Raw genomic sequence first — 25964 nt, 5'->3', positions numbered from 1 at the left:
AGAAGTGAAAAAGGTTCGCGAAAACCGCATCTCTTTATCTTTGTTAATAACCGAGATATCCCACGATTACAACGAAAATGGGACACCCTGTACATACTCTGACAAGTACATATCTCTTCAAAGTTCTAAATCATTCATATAAGATAAAATAATCTTGATTCGTTACCAAGATGCAGAATAATTTGAATTTTTACAGCGCCACAATGCACTTTTTTTCGCTATTTTTACCCTCAACAGTCGCTCGCCACAACTATATACCATTTGTAGCAAAGTAATAGTAATAGATTGTCCATATTAAAATGACAAAAATAGGTATGGGGTAGTAATAATAATATTAAGTAAAGCATGCAATTATTCACCAAGATGTTTTTATTTCTGGCCAACTTGTGTAACCACATTTCTTCCACAACTCGAAAATTTGGGAACTTATTATTGCTTAAGTAGGTAAGTCATTTATTGATGTATTCGTTATTAAAGTGGTCTCAAAGCTGCATGCAAAATTAGCATAGGTTCTCGCAACCGGAATCGCCAGTCTCATAAGGTAACTGCCCTCCCACATTACCTCTAAAACAAGGAAATATATTTTTTAATGTTCACCGAATTACTTTAGTTCAGAATGAATAACCGTCAGGCAGATACTTACGCAGGTCCATAATTGCAAACATAAAATTTGTGGTAGGGGAAGCTCCCGTCAGAATTATCATAATAAGCAAATCCGCACCCCACGTATTCTGTATTCGCCCAAACTACCTACAGAAAAATTCTTTCTAGTAGGTCATTCATAACTAGCGAGGGAAAATTTAGCAGGATAGATACTAGGGTTCAAAATAAACATTTTCTGACGAGACTTGGCAAAATAATTATTAACAAAAAATGTTTATTTTAATCTTTACCCTTAAATTTTCCTCCGTAAGATGTGAATTACCCTGTATAGTATAGAATATCACTTCATATTCAGCGCACACAACCATTACCTGAGTATAGTGTCCGGTCTTTTCAAATCCTTCACAACATTCCTGATAGTTATAGGAAACATATTCGCTAAACCAACCTTCTATAGCAGAATCCCAGTCAGTGCCTTCAGAAGGGCCTGACGAGCTAGTCATGATAAGATTCTGACCTACCGAAAACCGGTCTGAAAAGTAGATGAGGTACACCTCCTTAATTAACACAATTATTATGATGATAAGAACTAATTGCGATACTCATGCTGGAATTAGAGTCATTTCACATTCAAAACATATCATATCTTAGTCATTAACTAACAGTTATAAAATAAAATGCATTAAAAGCACGAATATTTTCAAGTCCAATTAGACTTTAGTAAGTACTCCCAAATAAAGATGGTTCCTACTTATCATTTGATAATAGCTGTTCTTTCCAAGCCAGAAGTTAAATTATCATTCAACAAATTAACATAAACAAACTAATAATGGAATTTACTTACTTACCGTCATGGACTGCTCTATGTTCAAAGACACAAGTATTGGCAATGTCTTGGGCAGCTTCTGCTAAAGCTGCGTCGTATTTCTACAAAAACCATGAAAATTGATAAAAATAAGGACGTTCACATTTAAATGAATAAAGTAATAAATATTTAACATAACAATTTTCATAGAATGGCACCATAAAGTAAAGAAATATCTTACAAATCTCTTTAGATTAATTCCTCGTGGTTGACCATCTACTTGACCATTTGCTATGCGCAGCCGGACTTCGTTATGTTTGTTGACAATATAGTCAGCATCTACTTCAGGGACAGTGTTTGCTGTTATAAAGGCATAAAGGCAAAATATTAAACTTCTGCATATTTCAAAATAAATTTTTCAGAATAACATATTAAGCAAAATTTTGTGTTCAAGGAAACTGTGTCAGTTTCGCAATATTTAGGCTCATTTAAAATATAATTTGATCAATTATAATCGGTAAGTAACGTCATTTAATGAAGCATGGGTGAGATATATTTCAAACAGACAATTAATGCCAAGTTGGTTGATCAAGAAGAATTTATAGAAGTGGCAATCAGGGCAAAAGGACACATCAGTGCAGGTAAAAAAGAAGTAAAAAAAAATAATGAAAATTAAATATTTAATTGAAAAACTAAAAAAACTTACCCAGTAAACGACCACATTGAGCTTTGCAGTAACTAACTAGAGACACCACTACCAACAGCCAAAGGAGTTTAAAATGCATCTTGGTGACTTGTCCAACTTCTTGTTTATGCGGATTCTCTTGGATCTTTTATAGCACTAGAATAATGAACTCGTATACGTATATGACTAATTTGTGAAAACTGTGATAACAAATATGTGGAAGTGAATAATATAGGGTGTCTAAAATTTAATCACGAGTATCCCAGTATTTCAAGATACTTCGTTAAGTATAATTCCTACGTTTATACTGTTCGGAGATTAAAAAATATAAAATGGGATTTAAGATTGAACAGTTTTGATATCTTCAATACAATTGCTTCTCCCTTAGATTACAGTTTACTGAGACACCCAATAATATACCTACTCACATGCTTCTTTAGCAGATAAGATTAATTTAAATACACTAATTGTTCTATATGTTTTATCTACTCTCGTTTCAGGTGTTTTTCATACAAACGCTGGGGTCCACTACATTATAAAAATCTACTATTACAGAAAAGTTTATTAGATGATATGAAAATGTTGAGAGAAAATGTTATGCTGCAATTGTCTCACTTCGGGTACGCAAATTTTCCTACATCTTTTATCAAAACATGATTCGAATTGGCCAAGTTTCAAAGGTATGTACATTTACTACTGGTTATCATTTTGAAAACTTCCTAACCCTATTATCTCGAAACGGGATAGATTTTTTTTTAATCGCCAGAATACGTCGACTTTGTTATTGCAGGAGAATAATTTTTATGTGGAATTCAGCTCGCCTCTTTCAACTCTATCTCGCAGTGCTCCCTTTTAAACATCTTCAATGGTAAAGCGGGTTAAGTGATATATCATGTTAAAGGGCTTTTCATTCTCTATACTTTAATACCTTATTTGTCACATTCGACTGTTGCTATTAGCAAGTTAGGCGTCTTTTATCATTTTAAAATCATTTTTTCTATTAGTGTTTTGATTTTTATTTATTCTATATAATATTTAGTTAAGATTATTTTATTGAAACATGTCTTTTGATTAGAAAATTGTTGTACTAAATCAATTTACTAACCTATTAACTTATTACTTGTCAAGACGACCATCAAAAGAAAAAATGCATTAATCGCTGCAGCCAATGTTTATCAATCGAATAAATTTAGAATATGAATTTTTGTAATGTTTATTTTTGTTTGAAATGGAATGTCGTTTCAATAAATTTTGATATTTTCTTGCTTGAATTGTATTCAGTCGGGTCAAAATTGCTCTTTTAAATTTCGTCTTTACTTACCATTTCCGGATATTTCCGGAAATGATAAATATCTCGGTTGTATTCGGGTCTCGTAAGTTACATGATCACTGAGTAGCATGCTTGGAAGGAACTCAAGTTGCATCGAACTAAAAGTTTCGGCGATTCAAAAGAAAAAGGCCATAAGCGAACGTGAGATCGAGCAGTGCAGTGCATGTTGTTTCAAAATTAATAGTAATTAAAATCTCTCTTTTCAATGACCAAAGAATGACAGTTTTTGTTAACAGGATTCCGAATGGATTATATTTCCACAAGGTTTATTTGCGGTAAGTGATCGGTGTCTAATTTAACCTCGTTCCAAGTGGTTTTTGTCATTGTTTATATATCATTTATTAAGAATATACACGCTGCATATCATTTCGTTTCGTATATTGTTTCCATGGCTAGACCGTACGCTTGCAAAGAAGGGTGTAAAGTTATTTGAATGTTTGGAGGAACCATCGTACCGTTGTGGTCATTCGTCCTATGATTAACACCTTTGCAAAAGATATCGATTCTTAGATGATTTAGCTGAGTGGTAGCAAGATAAATAAGATATTTGTAACACGAAATAAACTAATAATCCGGCAAACTTTTGTTCGAAGAATTCATTAGATACAACGCTAACTTTTTCTTCCCTAGGCGCATTCCTTCCTTCAGATATAATAGTATGCAAAATTAAACTCCAAATTATAGAAGGAACACTTGATTTTGGTGAATTTTTTTACCGAATGCTAAATTTCCAACGCTGAAGATACCCTCTTCGAGATTGATTTCATTTGCAAAAGAGCCGCTTGTTTTCACATCGATTTTTCAGTACAAACAAGTCGACGTGCAGTTTTGCGATACTACGGCATCCGGAAATAACGCTTTAGGTCTAGAAACTTCCAGAAACAAAAGGATAACACTTGATGGCGGTTAATGGCTTTTCCGCATTTCCTCCCGCATCGCTCGCGAAAATGATTAAATTTCAAATGAAAATGTGCAAAATTAAATTTATAAACTCAGATATGTTATTCAACCCTGAAAGCGGTTAAGTTTTTAACAGACCGAGACAAAAAGTTAAGGTTGGTAGTAGTTTTATCTTTATTATACGGGGTGTCATATGGATGGGGGTTTTCCTTTTAACACGACATAGACTTCAAAAAACTAAGTAATATTTTTCGAAATCTCAAAAAAAAAAACGAAATATGCGCCTATGAAAGTTTTAATAAGTATCATATCTTTAGCTACTGCTCACTCCGCGACTGGCTACAAAAGGTGTTCGAAATTGTCTCCATTAGTTTCATTTGCACAAATTATCGCTCGCCTTATCCATGAATCTGTGTATGCTGTTAGAAGAGATGGTTTTCCTCTAATTTATTAATTTAAATTAACCGCACCGCATTTTAATTTGCAGCATACTAATTGCGGCTTTAGGCACTAATGGTATAAGTAGTGATAGTTTATCAAAATAACACTTGAAGCTTAACTTCACAACTGATTTTTACGCAGCATAGATAAATTTCAAAAAAATAGTAAACATTAAATGTTTTTTGCGTTCTTACAATAGCTGATAATTTTTTATAGAACATTTTATTACCTTTATATTGAATTTTCTATTTTATGCAAAAATGGATTTAGATTTTATATAAAAATTTATTAAAATTTATCTGCGCATATTTCATTTGTTTTTGAGATTTCGAAAAAATGTTATATAAAAATATTGCTTAATTTTTGGAGGTCTACATCATGTTACAAGGAAACCCCCTACTTATGTTACACCCTGTATATGCATATCATTTATGAACACAACGTATGAAATTCTAAATTAGTATTGTTCTCAAAAAATCTGTGACTTCTTTTTCAATCAAGTTCTCTTTGCAACATGAAATGTATTTTTTATTTCGTTGGGGTATGTTTGCATAATGAAACAGCTGCCTTGAATTGGCAACTTTTCCCTCATTTTATTAAATCTGAAAGCATCGCATATTACTTCCTATCGCATATCACGTATCGTTTTCAATGCTGATTAACTGCAGCTTTACAAAGGGCAGGTTGTACCGACATCACTTCGTAGATGATTCAGTCTAATATTAGCGCGGCGATGAACACGGTATTCCTAATGGGCACTGCACTAGTAATCGGGATAATTGGATTTCCTTTTGTTTTAAAGTCCTTTGAGGTACACCGTTAGTATATCCATGATTTAGTGAGTAAAAGTGGATGTTACTGACGTGATTCTAGCTCACGCTTTTGGTGCGCGGAGGTAAGTTCTGATTGTTGTTTCTTGTGGTTTACAATTAAATTTTATCAGGTAAATGAAAACAAAGTAATTAGAATTTTAGTTGAAAGTCGAAATTATTTGTAATTTTGGCTTTTGTGGAAGGTACTTAAGACCATTTTTGGACGTGGCCAAAAAATGATATCACAATTTAAGTTATTTCGAAGACTAAAATGTTTTTCTTCTGTTTTAGGTCTCAATTGTGGACGCCTCTGCTTCGAATCGAAATTAATGTGAAACTCTGTTTTTAAATTTTTTTTTTCAGGAATTAATATGATCTCCCAGGAATCAATATTGATTTTTTTTGTGTTTCAGGTTTTAGTTGTGTGTTAAGTTCAAAACGTATCTGTGACTTACATTGGAATTAGGATTTCTAGCAATAAAAGCTTCAGCTATTCTTTTTGCCCATCTTCTTTGCTCCCCGTAAATAAAAATAATTGTGGATCTTTTTACGCACGAATTATCGCAATAAAATTTAACTGATTTGAGTATTTACTAACATCAACCATTACTACAGATAAGTAAATAATATTTTATTTTTATAACAAGTACCAAAATATAGAGAATGAAAGCCATTTAAAATGATATATTACTTAACCCCCTCTACCATTTAAAATATTTGAGAAGGTCGCTCTACGGGATAGAGGGTTGAAAAAGGCGCAGTGAGTTCTACATAAAAATTGTTCCCCCTCGATAAATAAATCGACATGTTCCGGTAAAATATATCCCGTTTCGAGATAGTATGGATGAGAAGTTTTTAAAGTAACACCTTGTATAGTAAGATTATGTATAAGGTGACCATTATTTATGTTGTTGTAGGAGTCATTTTTATTAATGGAGACAAATTTGGTTAAATGGGCTAAGTTGGGCGAAATTTTATGCAGAAGTCATCGGCAATTTTAAAATTACGGAAACTACACACCTTAATCATGTATGGAATTCTGCACAATTGATATTAATCGATCAAAGCAGATACTTAACCATAACTGTTCGCTAGTACTCAAAATCTGTTCTGAATTTGTCACTCTGCCTCTATCTATATTTCCATATATTTTCTATTTTCTTTTCTAATATTACATAAATTATATTCTTCTTTTATAGCGCACCGTGTTTGCAGAAGAGACACAATTTATCTTCGATAAATACAATGAACTAATACTACTTGTTGTAGACAGATAAGTACTTGAGCTAGCTAGACGAATTAATCTGAAGAAATTTGTAATTCATTTGTTCTATCATTATGTGTACCATTTTATATAATCCGTGCTATTTGAAATTGCGAACATATTTCAGGTTTCGCAATTTTCATATTTATATTTTTAACATTCTTTCCAGAAAAACTTCTCAGTTGGCAAAATAATAATTAACTCAGTATGGAGTAAGACCTAAAATTAAAGTTTTTCTTGAAAATGACTCAGAACATTTAAATTGATAGGGACAAAGTCGCATCCTATGTGCGGCTCTTCTCAATGTCCTCAACGAAGGTGACAATGCTCTTTTCTTCGCTAGATATCGCTACATTCAAGAATTACATTTACAAGAATTATCATTTCTATGTGTTTTTTCTTCTGAGAGTGTCAAATGAATTTATTTTAATTTAATATAACAATGTAGTAGTGTTATAAATAAAACTAGTTTGTGATAAGAATGGCAGTTTTCGTAAGAAAACAAAACAATTTCGTAACTAAAACTCTAAAATATTTAATATCTTCGCTAAAATATCAAAACAATACTAAAACTAAGATAGTTTTGGTATATTAAATGTTCCTGTTCAACACAAATTTTCACACCCAGAGCTACCAATTTGGTATGGAAGCTGGCCTATAAAATTCCCACTGAAATATTTTATACAATAATTAGTATTTATTCTGCACAAATTTCAAATGATCACGTTCTCATGACGTATTAACGTCGTTTTCAGTTCACTTTTCACAACATTGTATATTTTATTAAAACGGGAATTAAATTTGACTTAAACTGGATTAGACCTCAACACTTCATGAAAACCAAAAATACTTGCAGATTTTAAAAATCATAAAAAAAACATTGTAAGTATTACTTACGCAGGTCCATAATTGCAAACATACAACTTGTGATACTTGAATATCTCGTTAGTATCGTAATAAGTGAAACCGCATCCGACATACTCTGTATTTGCCCAAACAACCTAAAATTTTTTTTAGTCAATGTTTATGAAACATGGATTTGTGTAAACAAAGTGACCTGAGTATAATGGCCAGTCACCTTAGACCCACTTTCACAACAACGACCAAATTTGTAATCTTCATGTTCATCGAACCAATTTTGTATAGCTGAATTCCAATCTACACCATTGGAAGAGGCTGTTGAGTACATTATGTAGAGATTTTGTCCCACTGCATGCCAACGTCCTAAGATATGAAATATTGAGGAAATCATAGAATTAGAACTTTTAAGAGCCAAATTATTATTTTCGTGTAAGCGACAACTAGATTTGATTTACTAGAACTTACAGATTTATCATTAGTTTGTAAGGATATCTCTATGCTTCTGATAGTTACTTTAATACTAACTAAAACTGAAAGATGCCATTACTTACCATCACGCACAGTTTTGTGGGCAAATTCACAGGAATTTGCTATCTTCTGGGCTGCTTCAGCTAATGCAGCATCATATTTCTATAAAAATATTGAAAAATTGAATTGCAAAAATGTTCTAAAAGTGTTCATTTTCAAAATATCCTTTTGAGTTACACATTTTGCCTGTAATTTTTGACAATGAAATTAATTTGTAAGCGCTTCCCAATTTACAAAATCAATAAAAAAAATTAATAAGATCAGTTAAGAATCTAACAAATGATGTATCGTGTTAGAAGTTCCTAACAGGAGAATCACCATCTATGCATTTAGATCAATTCAAAAAACTTTCTGAGCATTATTGCTTTCTAAGGATTTAAAAGGAAGATGCAGATTTTCGCTAACTTAACATATTTAACTGAGTCACCATTAACAATTACACAAATACAGTACTAGCTTTAGAAGCGAGAAAATCCGTATACTCACCAGTTTCTTAAGATTAATTCCTCTAGGCTGCCCAGGAATTTTCCCATTTGCTATGAGCTTCCGCAATTCATTGTGCTTACGTACGATAAGCTTAGCATCTGCTTCTGTTACCTTATTTGCTATATAAATAATATTCTTTGAAAACTAGATATCTTGGTGTAATGAAATCAACAATTCATTAAGTGGATAAAGAAATATATTTGTGACGCAATTGATGTTAGTAGTAATTTTTATAAAAACAATAATTGAGGCATGGCAAATTGCAAATATCTTACATGATTCATTATTATGTTAGTTAATGAATATATCATGTCTATTGCGTAGCTAAGTGTGTAACGGCTTCTTATCTTGGAAGAAGTGCATTTGTTTACGTACTAACCATATTAGTAATTTAAAACAATTATTTATGCGATATTAAAGTGCTGAACTGTTACTTATTAGAGTTGAAAATGAAATTTACATAAAAGATTATAAATTATTTAAAAGAATCGCCTTGCATCCGATTGTTTTTTTAGGAAACATTAAGAATTTTGACTTAATTCTTATACATATATGTAACTTACAAAATATTTTCCCACAACTCGAAGTCCAGGCCCACCCAACTAAGCTGCAACTCACCAACACAAGTGTAAGTAGTTTAGCGTGCATTTTGCCCCACGATCGATCACCAAATAAATTGGCTTCTAGATAAAACTAGAAATAATTTAGCTCACTTTTTATACTAATTAAAGGCAACAAACTTACACACAAAACGAATTTTCCCGTGACAAAAGTATTGATAATTTTTATAGCTCATAATTGCCATTGTTTGATTGCGTTCAGAATGGACTATTTAATGTGAATATTTTGCCACAATTCTTTTCAAGGAATTGTGTATGAACTTGCAATATGGAAAAATGTCCAAAATTACACAAATTATCTGGATCAGAACATTGGTGAATAAGGAGATTACGTGGGAAATTTTAGACAAAACAGAATAAATATTGAAAAAATTTAGTTTATGTCTTTAATTTATAGAAGTCTCCTACACATGAGACATATTATTCAACCACTGTGAAAATTCGTACAAATAATGTAAGTGCATTGGTCACATGTAAATGAATCGTAGAAAAAATATCGTATCTAAGTAGTGCTAAAAAGTTACTTTCCACATTAGTGAGTTTTCCCCATCGCATAATAAAAAATGCTATTTTTTTCCTGCATATAAAAATATAAAATTGATGATGAGTACACAGGCCGTATAAAAATAGTAAAAATATATATAATTTCTTACCTGAATTACACATCAATAACTAAGAATTCCAATCATCATCGGCACAGAATAAAATTTTAATTTTATTGCTTTTATGGGTAGTTAATTAGTGTTTATAGTTTAAAACTACTGCAGATGTTTTATTGTTCCTTTATCGAGGTTATTGTGGTAGTTTCATTTCAGATTACACAACATTTTTATTTGATGTTCGTTGTACTGCAATATTTACCGGTAAAACAATGTAAGTGTGCATGCAAGAGTGTCACCTATCTTTGTAATATTATGTATTTATTTAAAGAGATTTACAATATCATTGCAGCTGAAAGACTAAAATTGTTTTGCTCATCAGTGAAGTAATTTTGTGTGTCACGTGTAACGCATTTGTGAGTTAAAATCGCATAATTTTAATTCAAAAAATTGGACTTAGTTTTGTGCTTCCTGCATCTCATTATGTTTTGAATGGTTTTATACAAAAGTTATATAACTCTTTAAATGCTGCTGTAGCACGCATAAGTGATATTTATATTATTCAAATCTATTCAATTCTGTCTGACCTAGTTATATTTATTAAAGATGTTATATGGGATCAGGTCGTTTACCTGGACGTGCTAGACTTCGCTAACTATACAACTTTGAAGCTGTCAGACCCATCAGACTCAAAATAAATTGTACTCTAAACACGCAGGGTTGTTAAACTATAAAAGTAATTTCAAAGAGGCAATCTATGTCCTCAAATTAAACTACTATCCTTAGGATCAATAGATCCTCAAAATACTAACAACTTTAGCTAGAAATTAATTTGCAAGGAAACCGAGAAACTAACCATTGACTAGTCTTTATTTCATCATTGTTTTTATTGCTATTTCCTTAATACATTAAGGCCACATGTAATTTTCACATGCAGTAAGTGCTCTACTAGAGTTTTGGTTTCAAAATAAGACTCGATTTAAACACATTGAATACTTATCCATTGTAACGTCAAACAAAAGAAATTACTACAAAAAGCACTAAGCAAGTTCTAAAATATGTATATTAAAAGGAGAATTAAAAGGAATTATTAAAAGGAAAAAACAGAAAAAACAGAAATATGAAGTCAAAACTCAATCCTCATCACTATCTATTAGTGCACGACTGCGCTTAGCCGCTGGCTTTTCCTGATCTGAATCCGACAAAGATCTTAAACGCTTCTCTGTTTCAGTACTTCCTTCCCCCTCACTATCGCTATTCATAATATATTTTCCTTCTTTCCGGAAAATACTACCACCTTCAGAAATATCTTCTTGGTGCCCCATCTTCTTTTCATGTTGCGCTTCAGTTTCTTCTTCTTCACGCTCCTGATGCATAATATGTTCCCCCTTTTTACGAAAACAACCCTCTCCACACACTTTTTGTTCCATTTCTACATTAACCCCTGATTCACTATCATCATCCAAAATGAACTCTTGAATAGTAAATTGAGGAAAGGCCCGCGTCTCACTTGTGACGTGAGATACATTTTGAGATGGAAAACCAGTAGTCTCAGACGACGCTCGAGGGTTTTCAGGGTTAGTAATTATCCTTAATTTATCAAAAACGTCTTCGTCATCAGAGCTCTCGCTATTTAAAGGTAAAGTTGCTTCAGTGTTTCTAGTTTCAATTTGGAGAGTATTGTTTAGGGCTTGCTGGATCAGGTCGCAGTGTGTTTGTAAGAGTTGAGGGATTAAAGAACCGGGGATTCGCCAATAAGTTTCCTGAAGAAAAAAGCAGAATTGGGTAATATGTAAAATATAGAAGAATCGACGTTTGAGTTTGTCTACTTCTCCGAGAAGAAAACTATCTACTATTGATTTTGCCTAATGCATAGTTGACTTATACAAGAGCTGAAAGAGGGCGTCCTAAACGAAATATATCAACATGTGTTTTCCTTCAATTTTACAGGCTTTGAATTCTCTGCCAAGCTAATAGATGTCTCTCAAACTATGAAGAAAGGAACTAAATTGTCCTGGGGCTAATAAATTATTTTGAAAAGTGTTCCAAGACAGCTATCCTAGATTGATGGATTGCCTGAAGTGTAAGCTTCACAACGACAGGCAAAAATAATATGACAAATTTTGGGTAAGTTCTCAAAGCAAGCAGAGAAAAATGTTTGTATATTTTGGGATATGTTGTTTTTTAAGAGCAAAAAAGCTTGAAACTAAAAAAAATCTTGTGAATTTCTCTATATTCCTTAAATTATTTTTTCAAATTTTGCCTATTTTAGCTTAAGAAAATTAGGTTAATTTAGTAACTCTATACAGGTTATTTCCTAACTCTATGGCCAAACTTCAGGGGGTGATCCTGCAAGCAAAAATATGAAGAAAAATTTCAATCACCTTGGGTCTGAAAATACTTCTTAAGGGAGCTACCACTCTTTAAAGATGGCTGTCAAAAACCGGTTTTTGACTAACTGTACTTTTTTTTATATAAAATTTAAAAATTATAAATTAATATAATTATAATTAATTAATATTTTTTTTAGAATGCGAATAATTCGTTGTTGTGAAATAATTAAAAATAATTCTGGATTTTTTGCAAGGGTGTGCAATTCTTCACGAAGATGTGAAGTTTGCATCGACGCTGGAAAGGGCAATTTCCAGCATTTACTTTAGACAGTGAAATATTTAAAATGTTCTTGCATTTTGTTAAATAAATATTATTAACATTGTTATTAATTCTTTTTCAGTTAGTCAAAAACTAGTTTTTGACCGCCATCTTTAAAGAGTGGTAGCTCCTTTAAGAATCATTTCCGGACCTAAATTGATACGAATTTTTTTTCATATTTTTGCTTGTAAAATCGCCCCCTGAAGTTTGACCATAGAGTGAGGAAACACCCTGTATATGCTGTAATTTTTATTCTTGAGACATTAGTTTCCTCTCGAGTTTGACTATTTTGTCAAAACAATTTAAGGTTTGTACGAGGACCTTTTGTAGCCTAGAATTTCTCTTTAAAGATTTTAAGAATATTTACAATTTCAACTACGAACTTCAGGATGGGGTGCGTTGTTTAAGTTTAGCCCCTAAGGACATCAGCAGATACAACATTTAAAATGCATATAACAATAGAAACAACAAACACATAAAACGAGTTAAAACAGGCTTACAACCGGTTAGAATACCCATACATACAGACTAAACTATAGTATATTAAAGCTGTGGGTGGTCAGCACCGATAATATTTATGTTTGTTTTTGCTTCGATCTCCATCAAACGCAACAAAATATTAAATGCGATTCGCAATTACAGGTTTTAGTAACGAAAGTGAAACTGGGATTTTTTTGGCCTAATTAATTTCCAATTATTCCAGGAAATCGAACCCTTTTCTCTTTTCACATTTATGAACGACCTGCACCTTACCGTCATCTGGAAAGCCATCTCCAGTAGACAACAAATGATTAGAAAAGGCCAACTTAACTTTCTCTATCTTCTCTCTAAATCACAATATAGTTCTCAAAAATTAAGATAACCAGTACTAATCCGAATTTGAATCTCTCGTTTAAGTCAAACCGTAAATCTTTATCATTGATCAGTAAACTTCAGTTATTCGAGGCAGTATTAAATTATCCAGCAAACAATTTACGAAAATCTGCAAACTATGCCGAAATCGGAATTACCTGTTCGTCGTAAGGAGGACAAATACCTAAAGCTTTGAGTAGTTGTTGGAACTCTAGGCTTTCCATAGCCGTTTCGGCGTAATCCATTACGGGAACTAATGGAATACCTTCATTATTCTCGACCTCGTAATCTTCAATGGCGTCGCCTAAACTCTCTTTTAACCACTCCAGAGATTCCCGCATTTCTGAAAGATGAAAGACTAATTAATATCCAAATTCTATTTCGAGTACCGGCGGAGGCGAGAACTCCGATAACGTCAACCGAAATTCGTCGGATAAAAGTCGCTCCTCAGTTTGACAGTGAATCGAACTTCGAAACCCGGTTAATTAAATGGAGCTTAAGTTGGAATTAAATTTTTGCCTCGCCTAGAAATCGGCAGTTCATCGATTCAGTTACTTCGAAATTAATATGCAATTAGCAATATACCTTCACCAGAGATTTTAATAAGAATCTCAGCAATTTTGGTCTTCGAAGCTGGAACAAATACTGCAACTTTCTTCCTTTCCGATTTCTGTTTCTTAGCTGCCTCTTTCTTTGGACAGTTTTGTGAGGGCTTTCTCATTGATGAGGATGGTTGAGACTGAGAATGCTCATCATCACTGATATCACTTTGAGAAGATCGGTCTGAGTTCGCCGGATGAGCTGCAAGAAGAACATTTTTTCATTATTTCAAAATCTCAGTGTTCCAATAACAGTTACAAGAAACGGTGCTCTTGAAGTTTAAAAATCTTCAAGATTTCCCCATTTCCGCAATCGAACAGCTAAATCACCGCGCAAATCCAATTCCTTGATTGTCCTTCGAAATTAGTTCATTTCGTTAAAACTCATTGTTTTCGAACCTGCTTGCCCGAATCCGAAATCCAGACTTCCTCGTATAAATTAAACAAAGCCCGACCACAAACGAATCGCTGCCACTTTTCTTCCGGGCCATACGAATAAATTCCCGAATGTTCAATCGAAATAATTAATATAGGGGAAGTTTCGATGAATTAATGTGGGTGGCATTAAAGCGTAGCGCCATTAGGAAGAATGAACAGAATTTTAACAATAATAAGTTTAAGCGGCACTCGCTAGAATTAACGAGATAATTTTGTTTAATTTTTTCGCAATTTTTATTACCATTGGATGCAGCAGTATTTTTACCTATGGTCTTGTCCAAAATGGATTGGACATTGAAATTGAATTTGTGAATATATTGAATTTTAATAATTAATTCTAATAATATGATAAGATTTTTTATTATGCAAACGAATTACTGTCACAAATACTACTCTAAAAAAAAAAAAATAATCACAAATAATGGATTGCTCGATTAAATTAATGACACCCTGGGTTACGTTATATGTATACATAATAACAAACCACCCATCGAGAGTTATAACAAAAGGACGGATTACTTGTACTGAAGTTCAGGTTAGAACCTACACTACACGCACCACAATCTGTTATAATTCTTGGTAAGAGGATACGCCAGTAACTAGACAAAATATCAGTAAACAGGAGAATATTTTTGAAGGGAGGAAGGAACCTTACCCTCAGATTCAAAAACCAAAAGTACCGATTAGTCTAGCTAGCCTTAGATATTCAATTAGTTTCATAACTCAATTCTTCTCTTTCCTTTTTTCAATTCCTCGTCGACAACCTGCTTTCATCAATATTTTGCGACTTTTGGGATTTACCTACCTTTTACCGGGCTTATTTACTTACTGAGATATCCTGGAGCAATTATACACTTCAATTTAGGAATCTAACCTGAAGTTATCGGCTTGGGTAAAAAAAGATTGCGCTCATATTCGCCTAGAAGTACTCTAGGAGATTTTCAGTCCTAGAATAGCTCTTGTGGAACTAGACCAAGCTGACATTTTAGAACTAGATATCATAAAATGAATAGGAGTCAACAAAAATCCTCCCATAAAATTTAATATGTCTGGGCAACTTTTGGTTCTCTCGAAATATTGCTGATGTGGATCAGTCTACTTACTACTTGAAAGTTTATTAGATTTAAAAATACTTTCATATAGTATTTATTAGTCACTTGAATTCTGTTCAATTTTTCATAGGGTCAATGCTGATCAGGCTACTCACTGTTAGGCAACCTGTTGTTCTTAAATGCATTTTGCACTTGGGGTAGCCTGCAGTACAGTTAATGGCATTAAGTTCATCTTAGTCTAGCAGTAGTTCAACATCCCAGTATCACATTGTCTACCAACGTTAAAGTAATTATTGCATATTTCGATCTGCGATTAATATAAATCAGTGATTACAATAATGTTTCATGTATAAGTTAACATTTGAGTGCAAAACGATTTTTAGCATATTGACATAATTCAGTTAAAACGTTGTAGGAAATTGAAGCCGAAATTGGTTTTGTGTTCATTGGATTGCACAGCTATTCAAATAATCATCAAACATATTTTGAATAACATTTGATGCAGGTAATACAATTAGCATTGTGACTAAAATTATTGAGGCTATTATTGTGTAAAATTGATGAGTAAAAATAGGTACCAAAAAAATGTCCATTTATGTTTTGCCACGTTTTTGTCCTACCCAACATTATAAACACGCGCCCTTGAAGGATGACCCCTCCTTCTTGTTTTTGTAGCAGTCGGACAGCGGTCTGAAATCTCAGCGTTATTCAGTATTCGATACTTTCAGCTCAAAATGGAGAAATCTCGGGCCACTTGACCCGAGACCCCAAGAGAGAGCTTGCTGACTTATGTATTTTTAAACAAATCAAAACGTTCTCGACATGAAGCTTGATATTTATTTAAGAAACACTCTGCGCCAGAAGTGGAAAGAAAACACGTTTTCGAAACTTTTACGATAATAAAACCCACCGAAACGGAGGAACTTTTTCGACGTAAGCCATAAGAATGTTGGCCTTTTTTCATTTTACCTCGTCGAGCACGCACGCCGACAAAGAGCTTTCCACCGTAATAAAAAATCACTGCTTTCGAAACGAGTCTCGGCGAAATTGAAAGCGAGAATAACGCGCAATATCGACAGAAATTCGAACGATATATATCGGAAATTTATTTGCTCTGACTTCCATCTGCAAATAAAATATACTGCGGTAAACTATAATAGGAATTCTAATCCTTTGAAAACTAATAATCTGATTATTAGAGATTAGGAATCTGCGCTAAATTCATGAAGCACGCAAGACTTCACACCTCCAGTCAACCTCAACAGAATTAGTAGTTAGAACAGATACACTTCACTCACTGTGAAACGGGCTAATCAAATTGAAACCCTGCTTACATTGATAATTAACTCCAACTTGATCCTGCATAAAACCGCACCTGTGTTTATCTTTAACTTCAGCAGTTTCCACCGGATACGTTCAAGCAAACATTGATCGAGATTGACGCTTATTATTTATTGAATACTCAAATACTTCGGGATATGGCAAGGGTGAGATGTCTCAAAGCAAACCACTCGAAACATGGCGGTGAATTATCAATGTCGAATGCAATGAATAATTTCACACCATTACCATATGACTGACCGTCCAAGCACGAAAGGGATGTGAAGGGTCCTCAAGAAAAATTGTGTGCACACCCTCTGGTCTGTTTTGCCGAAAATAAATTACGTACAAGCGGGGCTTCTCGCAGGCAACCCCTTGTTTCTTTGTCGGGGGAGAAATCTATCTCGAGGGATTATTTATGGTTTTGAATTATTGACTTCTGGGGTTATTACACGCGTAAGAAGGGTGGCATTCCAAAAATTCGTTTTCGGTATCTATCTATGTAACAACACACAAATGTGAATTTTAGGTAAGGTATAGCGTATCTATGTTACCAAAATGCTGGCAACGAATCTACAGAATTTTATCTGGGCCTTACATGATATGATACTTCAATATACCTCGAAAGTTGAGGGGTTCCTAATTACTGATTCTATTATGAATTGTTTGTTGTCAACCCCCTTTATTAGGGGTAAGGAGAGGAGAGAGGGGGTAATTGAATGACCCCTCGCCCATTTACCTTGTCCAAAATAATTTAGACGTTGTATTTGCATTTAAGAATATAATGAATTTGAATAATACATTTCTAGTGATAAAAAAATTGATTTTAATTTTATATCGATGTTAAAAAACAAATTACCGACACAATACCAATATAAAATAATATAAATAATAAAAAATAATAATATGAATAAACACGAATGGTGATTTACTCCATTATGGTGATAACACTCTGAGTTACATTATACATAGAAACAAAAAACCCGTCCAGAGTTAAAACAAAAAGACAAGTAACTTGTACTGAAATACAACCTGATGAGCACAATACGTGCTTTACACTAAACGTATCACAACTTTTTGGGACTCGCCCTTCTTTCTACTTTTTGGATCTGTTTTCTTGTTTTCTGAACTTGTGGGGTAGAGAAAGGGCAATACTAGAAAAAAGAAAGGAGAGGTTCAAAGTTGTTACTCTTAGGGAGGTATTGCTGACTCTTCCGGGCTCGGAGTGAATGACTTACTTCCGGGAAGTTATAAACTTTAAAACAATAAAAATGTACAACCTATTTCTGTACCACGTGTGCCAATTTCAGGATCGTACACCTTGAGCGATATTAATAACGTCAACAAACGCTTTATTAGTGAATCAGAGCGTGACTATACTATACTATACTATACTATACTATACTATATATATATCATACTATATATATATATAGATAGTATGATATATACAGGTATCACCAGTTCAAGTCGGAACATAGGGATTGTACAAGTGGAAGAAGGAGCACATAAGTTTTTAATACGCCTTCAGCAACGACCAACAACGAAGTAGGCGGAGTCAGTCCGGTTCGCGTCTTCACTTCGATGTTTAGATTAGTATCGATTTAACTGTGAATATTAAAGGAAAAAACACCAATGTAAATAAATGTAAAAAATTCAAGACAAAATAACTTTGCACGTTAAAATCGAAATTCCGTACATGCTTTACCTGCACTGGTCAATTTATTTATTTTCCGATATCCTTTTAAAGGATAAACGAATTGTTCCGTTTCGTTTATCAATTGACCTCTAGTCTCGGTTCATTCTTGTACCCACCAAAAGATGACAAACAAATATTAGCGAACTCAGATCATCATATTCATCAGTGACGTACCTAAGTTATGCTACAATGGAGAAATGTACAATGATTTATAAATAAGTAAAAATTCGAAACTAATTTAATCCAATTAAATTTTGAGACAATGAGAGATCTGACAAAACATTAGACTGACTTCGCCCAATTCGGTCGCTGATCTCTCAACCCACTTCGTCGTTGGTCTTTATCGAAGGCATATTAAACATTATGCAGTCTTTCTCCCACTTGAACAATTCCTATGTTCTGATTTGAATAAGTAATACTTGTATATAGTTCTGAAATAAACTGTACCCCAGAAGATCACTAATTTGACCTCTTCGTATAAATAGTCCTTTCTCATGCATTTAAGCTTTCTTATACATCATTGACAAGGATATGTGTATAGACGTGATATCGGACACAACGCCTCAATTTATTGTCCTGAATGACCAGAGGCACATCCAAAATTTCTCAACTTTATATAGAAATCGATGCAGCTCTATGGTTTACCAAACCTTAAACATAAAATCCAAGTTCCACTGATAGTATTTCAGAAATAAAATTTGAAATTGTGCCATGCCATGCAACCGGACAACTAATTTTATTTTATACAAATGATCTAAAGTAGTGTAGAGTCTAAAAAATCGAGCCAGCAAAGCAAAATGACCATATAATAAGAGCAACAATGAAAAAAACACTTTAAATTCTGACATAGTAATGAGTGAATGTCATTCTCAGTTAGTTTTAACTGAGAATAGAATGCAATTCCACCGCTTTAACAACACCCACTTTTGTGTGAGGTGTTATTCTACAAAACAAACAAAAGAAAAGAAAAAATTGTTTAATTTCAACGAAAAAGAAGGGTCATATGAGAGAGATTTCATATAAGAGAGGTTCTCTTTACCCACTCACGTAAAGCTCATTTTGTGCCCCCAAGAACAATTCGGCGTCGCAGCCGTTTTTCCCTACCTTCGCATCTGGTTTACCTGCATCCCCGCACATGTTCCTGTAAAATTATGCAGCAAGTTACATTAATCTAGACCACACCAATTTATACCCGTCGTTATCATCCCCAGCAAAATGCGCGACCATGGAAATAACGGATGCAAGCGAGAGCAGCTGAAAACTGACGTACGATAAGGGTTTGCTGAGGTACGAACTCGTTTATTTGCTCATTTGAAACAAATGCAGACTGATAAAATATTTGATTTATACCTGCAGGGGGGCCATTTCGGTCCCTCCTGCCCTTGGGGGACAGTTGCGACGTTTTTCCGCCGTACACGACGAACATTAACGTGATGAAGTGTTCATGGCCTGTTGGTTTTGCCATGCTGGTGTTAACCAGACTCGTCAGCTAAATTATTAAATACGCTCAGCTTTTATTTAGCAGGCAATTGTTGTCCTTCTCTAAAGGCCCCAACGGAAGACTTCGCTTGGGAAAGGTTCAAATTAGATATTCCTTCGGCGTGCGGCACAAATGGAAAGCTTAAAAACCGTTATTGATGACCTGCCAATCGGGTCCGGTTTAATTAAAGGAAGTATTCGAAGGAGAGAATTTACTTAAGCGGACATTTATTATATGGGGTTGAGTTGCCAGACTTCAGACTTAGAATCGAATTTCAAATCGACGGAAAACATCAAACCCACAAGGCAATCTGCTTTTCATCACCCATAGTATTTGCGAAACACTTTGACCTTAGATATATTTGTCTTTGGCTCGATCTGTCACTGTCGACCTGCTTTAATGCAGAAAAGGTCCCTTCCTGAGCTGTTTGGTCTGTTAAAGTATATGTTTGTTCTCGTGATATATGAAAGGTAACGAGGCTGTGTCAATGCATCTCGAGGATTCAGTGTAAACACGTGTTATGTGCTGTTTGCGTTGGGAGCTGGTAATGTCTTTTGTGGGAGTGTTTGTTGGGAAATAATAATCTTTTCTAAACACAGCATTTTCCCTTTAGAATCGTATAGAAAAACCATCCATCCCCTCCATTTTTCTGAAATTCACTGTTTTCACTTCATTACAATATGCAGAGTGATTCACGTTTTAACCGGAATGATATTTTAATAGGTAACACAACTGAGAAAAATAAAGAAAACATTTATTATGAAGTTATATCTTTTAATGTATCTTTATCGATATGCAGGATGCTGAATATTATTTTTACCGTACTTGGTTCGAGTATAACTCCTTCAGTTAGTGAGACATTTCACTAAGATATTTAGCGGAGGAATAGTTTTCCCGATTAAAATATGTCACCTTGTATAGATAATGGTTAGTTCCAGAAATAAATTCTTCGCTGTTCCGGGTAAATTTAGATTTTGGCCGGCTGTTTGCCAATTCTCCACTGTCAAGCATGTATATAAAACCTAATTGGCTATCTAGTGCAAATAATGAAATTACGCTGGGAATAATTGGAAAACAACTGGGCGCGGTTTCAGAACAAAAAAGGAGTGTCTCGGACATTAATTGATTAAAGTGCCCCTATTTGGTTTGCTTTGTTAGCTCCGAACGACATTTTTCTGAACCAGTAAACACACACGAAAGGAGTACTTCACATAGTTACCACTTATTGTCTATTACCTTTTGTTGTTAGTACTCTTGCTTTTTACTTTTAAATTGTCAAATTTTCATCTTTTTTGCAGTATTCCTGTCACTAGGACCCGTTTTCATTCCAGACACAAGTTTAAGAATCGAGTTTAGATAAATCCATATACTTATTTGAAAACGTAAAGATGCCGATATTTGATATCTTCAGAAACTGTTGGGATATCTAATAAATTTATTCCTATTTAAACAACTTCAAATCTCCTATCATTCCCAAGATCTCTAGGTTGTAAATTTTGACGTCGGACAAACTGCATTATATAGCGTGATGAAAAATAGGAATTTTCAAACATAAATAATACAAATGGACGTTCACCTTTGCCCATCACTTTTACGTCTCTTCTCGACCCCTGTGCTATAAATTATTACCAAAACAGAGTCAAAATGGTACTTTTATACGCGAAAATTTTATAGAAAACTGCATTAATACATGTATTTCCTCTTCAGGTGGAAGACTATTTCTGTTTAGTACGATATTTTCTTACAAGTAGTTTTCACTTTTTACCCCCAAAATACCAAATTTCCTTAAAACTCATCCTCTAATTATTATTGCAGATTGACTTTTCCTTAACCTACCTTCCCACCTTGAACGGATTTTTAACACACAAACAATAAAAGGTCTCAAAAAATATTTGAAGTTTTCAGATAGAATTATCTCCGATTATTACAGAATGGCTTCTTTGACTTCCAAGTTAAGAATCACAGGTATTCCTTTATCTAATTTGTAAAAATTTATTGACTAATAACTGAAAAAACGCCTATAATTAAATTTACTATCAATATAATTTAAACTGAAGTTATCACAAAACACCTTCGACATATTACGATACAGTTTCATTCACCTTCAGGCAATATTCGTGAATTGTCCAATGTTTTCATAAAAGAATAATTCATAAATGCCTGCTACTTTACTAAAGTAAATACTACCTGAAATTGACATTAGTATACAATGCCTCTAATTATTGCAAAATGTCTTCCTCGTCTTCCAGATTAAATATTAATGGAGTTTATCAAAATCTTAACCATTCGTATTAATAAAATTTTTCATACAGTTCCACTAAAATATCTCAAAAAACTCATAAGAACCAATTAGAAAAAATATGTATATCTTGCTCTCTTCAATAGCTAGAGGGTAACTACCGTATGAGATATTTCCTAAGAGACTTCAATTGTTAAATCAACCCCCTCCCAATTGAAAATCACTTTATCCTGACAACTAGTGCCATTATGATCCCCCGACCTTGTACCAAGGTAGGCGGTAATCCGTCCCTAAGCTGTTTGTTCCGGCCTGTTTGCCTTGCTAATGACGTTTGAATAATAGGCTAAATATGAATTATTTATCTGTCCAGCATTCCAACAGTCCAACGCATACAATTAGAGGGAAGATTTAACTACCGGGGGTAACAAATGACGACGGACTTTTTTTGATCGCTTTGTCCAATGTGTACCGTGAACATTCCATCCATTAACAAGCATTTTCCGATTGAGTGGAATAAAAAAACCGAACAAAACCGGATGGGTCAAAGAGAATAAAACCATGTGTCGGACGAAATCGCGTGTCGTGAATTCATTAAAAACTAGTCATTAGTATAATGGATGTTACAAATTGCACTCAACTAATTAATCGGACGTTTTGTAAATTATGAATTATACGATTTAGGCTTATAATAAAGGTCAAAGAGCCAACTCACGTCCTGACCAGATCCCCATCAGTGTGCGCTGAAACAGCTTTATCCGGACGTATACATCTTCCTTAACCGAAAACATAAAAGCGGAGATCAGCAGATATTAACGTCGTAAATCAAAGTCGATCCTCAGTGTATTAAACCAAACTTTTTCCGATATTTGATACATGTGCCGTAAACATCGATGCGGATGTTAATAATGCATTGGCTACAAAGGGCTTATCTTCTTCAAAGGGGCTTTTTACGACGGATCGGTTTCCCTTCATGTTCAGGTATATCAGCATTTTTCTGCAGGGGGTGACGAATATCTTAAATCCACCATCAGGCATTGCCAGGGTTCTATTTACAAACCAATTCGTAACAATGGCATCAAACCCATTGTACAAAAAGCTGACGGCAGGGATTGCAAAAGTGCACGCCAGACTGATTGCGAATATCCAGCCAACGAAATTTGTCCGATTGGCTAGCTCCATATGCAAAATCCCTGGATTTCCTCTGTTCTGTTAAACTGAAAGGGCGATAGTTTCCTGTTAGCCTTTCAATGGGACATGTCCAGCAGAGACTTTAAATTCTGCTAATCTTTTGCCGGAATTGGTTGCACACGAGCAGCTTTTATCTCTTCTGATGATCCGTTTTTAAGGACATTATATCCCATTTTAATAAACAAGGTTCGTTTTCTCTCATAATTCCTATTACTATTTTTTTTTGCTGAAACGCTTATTAATTAGCAAGTGACTGAAAATTTTGTGTATCTTGTATAATATTTTGCAATGCTGGGAATTTTGTCAGTGGTCATGTCATCAAAACGGTTATTTGCGTGACAAGACCGGAAAGTAGTGTTTGGCAGGGTGACCGAACTAGATTTCAGGATGAGCCGTAGGCGAGGTTTGGAAGCTCGGAGAGCCCTGCTAAACACATTTTCTGTCGCGTCACATTCTGCGACACTAGAAGGTGTGTAATAAACTGAAAAATGTTTATTATTACAGACTTCTGTTCGTTAAATTGTAATTTCGAGTTTATTAACAATTACGTTACCTATATACATCACGCGAACAATGCGTTTAGCGTTAATTTGAATAGCTGCAAAATACAATAAACTTAACTAATTACCTCGCAAATATCCGATAACATCATAACGGAATAATGTGGTAACATTTTCAGAGGATGTTATATACCTGGAAACAAATATAATAGATAATGATTAATGTAGACGTAGTATGGCAGCAAACAAGGAAAACAAATTATAATTGAATCCAATGTCAATACTGCCAATTACGAGTTTATGCCTTAATCGACGCCAGTGTATTGAAGGAGAGTCGTGTTTAGGGTTGAAGGCAAATAATTGATGACCTTTTCAATCTGACCAAAAAGACATTAATTTTTACTTAGAATTGGCAAAATTCAATTATACAGTTCGGTGCAATTTAGTTACTCCACAATCCGGTAAATCAGATCCGAGGACCGATCACCCATAAATCCGAAGTGGAAATTTAAATTGATTGTTCTTCTGGAAGATTGATTGTTCACCGTGGATATTAATCAGGCAGATTTTGAATCTTTTGACTTGGCGCTACACAAGTAAATTGGGTTTTTGTTATTTTTCATTCGAAATAGAAACAATGTACCTGCAAAAGTTTTTTAAGAGAAGAGTTGCCTGACGGGTTAAAAAAATAACTATATTCAGTTAAGCTAGTTAACTAGACCCTAATAGCGCTGTTTCCTTTCAAATTGCATAAGATTAGACCCAAACTGGGGATGCAGTCAAAAATAATATTAGAAAATCCCTCTAAGGTCAATTGGTGTTAGTTCATGTGAAATGTAAAACTAAAATGAACTATTACTTTTCGCCATATCCATCGATGTTTGAGATTCGTAATCAAATGCGAAGGTAAGCGAGCGATAGTCCCATCCAATTCGAATTTTAATGATATGAATGGCCCCAAGGTCCGGTTCAGTAAATCCAAAGTCAACTCCTTAAGTTTGCTCTTAATCCCAACTTACTTCAATTTTTTACTGTGTTTAAGCCCTCTAAAACGTGGCTGTACTTAAAAAGTCGCTAGAAAATCTTAAAAGTTCCTAAATTATCTTAATCTATCAAAAATCAATATTTTTTTTAAATAGGGATTCACACAAGGTATTTCGATATTTTTATAACGATCTTTGTTAGCTGCAACAATCTTGCCGAACGTTAAATAATAAGTAAACTAACTTTGATAAAATTGTGATGGATATAGAATCGATTATTTCAAGAATTCGGCCTCAGTTCAGTTTAGGACACCCTTAAAAATATTGGATTAACACTGCTTCTAAGAGAATCACTAACAGAGGATGGCTTACAAATCTTCAGACTTTTGGACCGTGTTACTTAGGGTTTTGCGCGTGACTTATCGGTTTTTTTAATTATTACTGTTTTTTACCAAGAATACTAGATATAGTTATAGCTGTCGTCCACTATTTTTCTTCCATTTATGTATAATTTATTTTTAAAAAATCATCCCAAACACCTTTCCCTGTCACAACATCCGGTAATTTATTTCGCGAAGTGGGAAGCGGTTGTTTGATTGTTTGTCGTGAATGGATGTGCCAGTTGGGAAGATGAAATATAGCCGGGTGTGTTTTAAAATCCAATGTTTTATGAGACTTTTTCGGCGCCGACACAAGGAAAAAAAATACAATCCCCGCCAGGGGAATATTTTCCCTTCACAATCACAGTTTTTTTTTTATGAATCGGCGTAATTGAATTAAGAGGACGTTATTCTTTTGCAGCCTCCGCCTCCGGGTTTAAATTTCCCAGTAAAATGTTTGAAGCAATATATCTTCCTGTGTCAATCCAGTTCATTTCGCATCCAGAGAATACTACGGCGCAAATATTTCAATGCTTGTCTGGAGTTGCAACAAATGGCTTGCGCTATAGCAATTTCGTGACAGACGCACCACTTACGAAACGTATTCCTAGAACGAAAATCACGTTCTTATGGGAGTTTGCAAAACGT

The 25964-nt window shown here is 34.0% G+C and overlaps 2 protein-coding genes across 2 annotated transcripts in view; both read right to left on the bottom strand.

Moving 5' to 3' along the window:
* Positions 1 to 408: 408 nt before the first annotated feature.
* On the bottom strand, positions 409 to 9478 carry LOC136409547 (uncharacterized). Its single transcript, XM_066391124.1, has 14 exons — positions 9460 to 9478; positions 9279 to 9398; positions 8716 to 8834; positions 8253 to 8331; positions 7898 to 8064; positions 7738 to 7841; positions 7453 to 7509; positions 6032 to 6119; positions 2115 to 2238; positions 1650 to 1768; positions 1452 to 1530; positions 975 to 1135; positions 644 to 750; positions 409 to 564 (listed from the first exon to the last, which is right to left on the bottom strand). Exons 2-14 carry the CDS (start codon positions 9361 to 9363, stop codon positions 501 to 503), a joined length of 1353 nt encoding a protein of 450 aa, XP_066247221.1. The 5' UTR covers positions 9364 to 9398; positions 9460 to 9478; the 3' UTR covers positions 409 to 500.
* A 1578-nt stretch (positions 9479 to 11056) lies between these two features.
* The window catches only part of LOC136409489 (protein timeless homolog), a 135438-nt gene continuing 120530 nt past the window's right edge, over positions 11057 to 25964 (bottom strand). The window contains exons 18-20 of the mRNA XM_066390998.1: positions 14024 to 14239; positions 13597 to 13781; positions 11057 to 11697 (exon numbers count right to left, since the gene is read on the bottom strand). Of these exons, the coding sequence (XP_066247095.1) occupies positions 11068 to 11697; positions 13597 to 13781; positions 14024 to 14239 (1031 nt within the window). The 3' untranslated portion in view covers positions 11057 to 11067. The remainder of the gene's footprint in view (positions 11698 to 13596; positions 13782 to 14023; positions 14240 to 25964) is intronic.

Source organism: Euwallacea similis, chromosome 6 (assembly GCF_039881205.1).
Source record: "Euwallacea similis isolate ESF13 chromosome 6, ESF131.1, whole genome shotgun sequence".
NCBI classification, from domain to species: domain Eukaryota; kingdom Metazoa; phylum Arthropoda; class Insecta; order Coleoptera; family Curculionidae; genus Euwallacea; species Euwallacea similis.
This window is presented reverse-complemented; position numbering and strand designations above follow the sequence as displayed.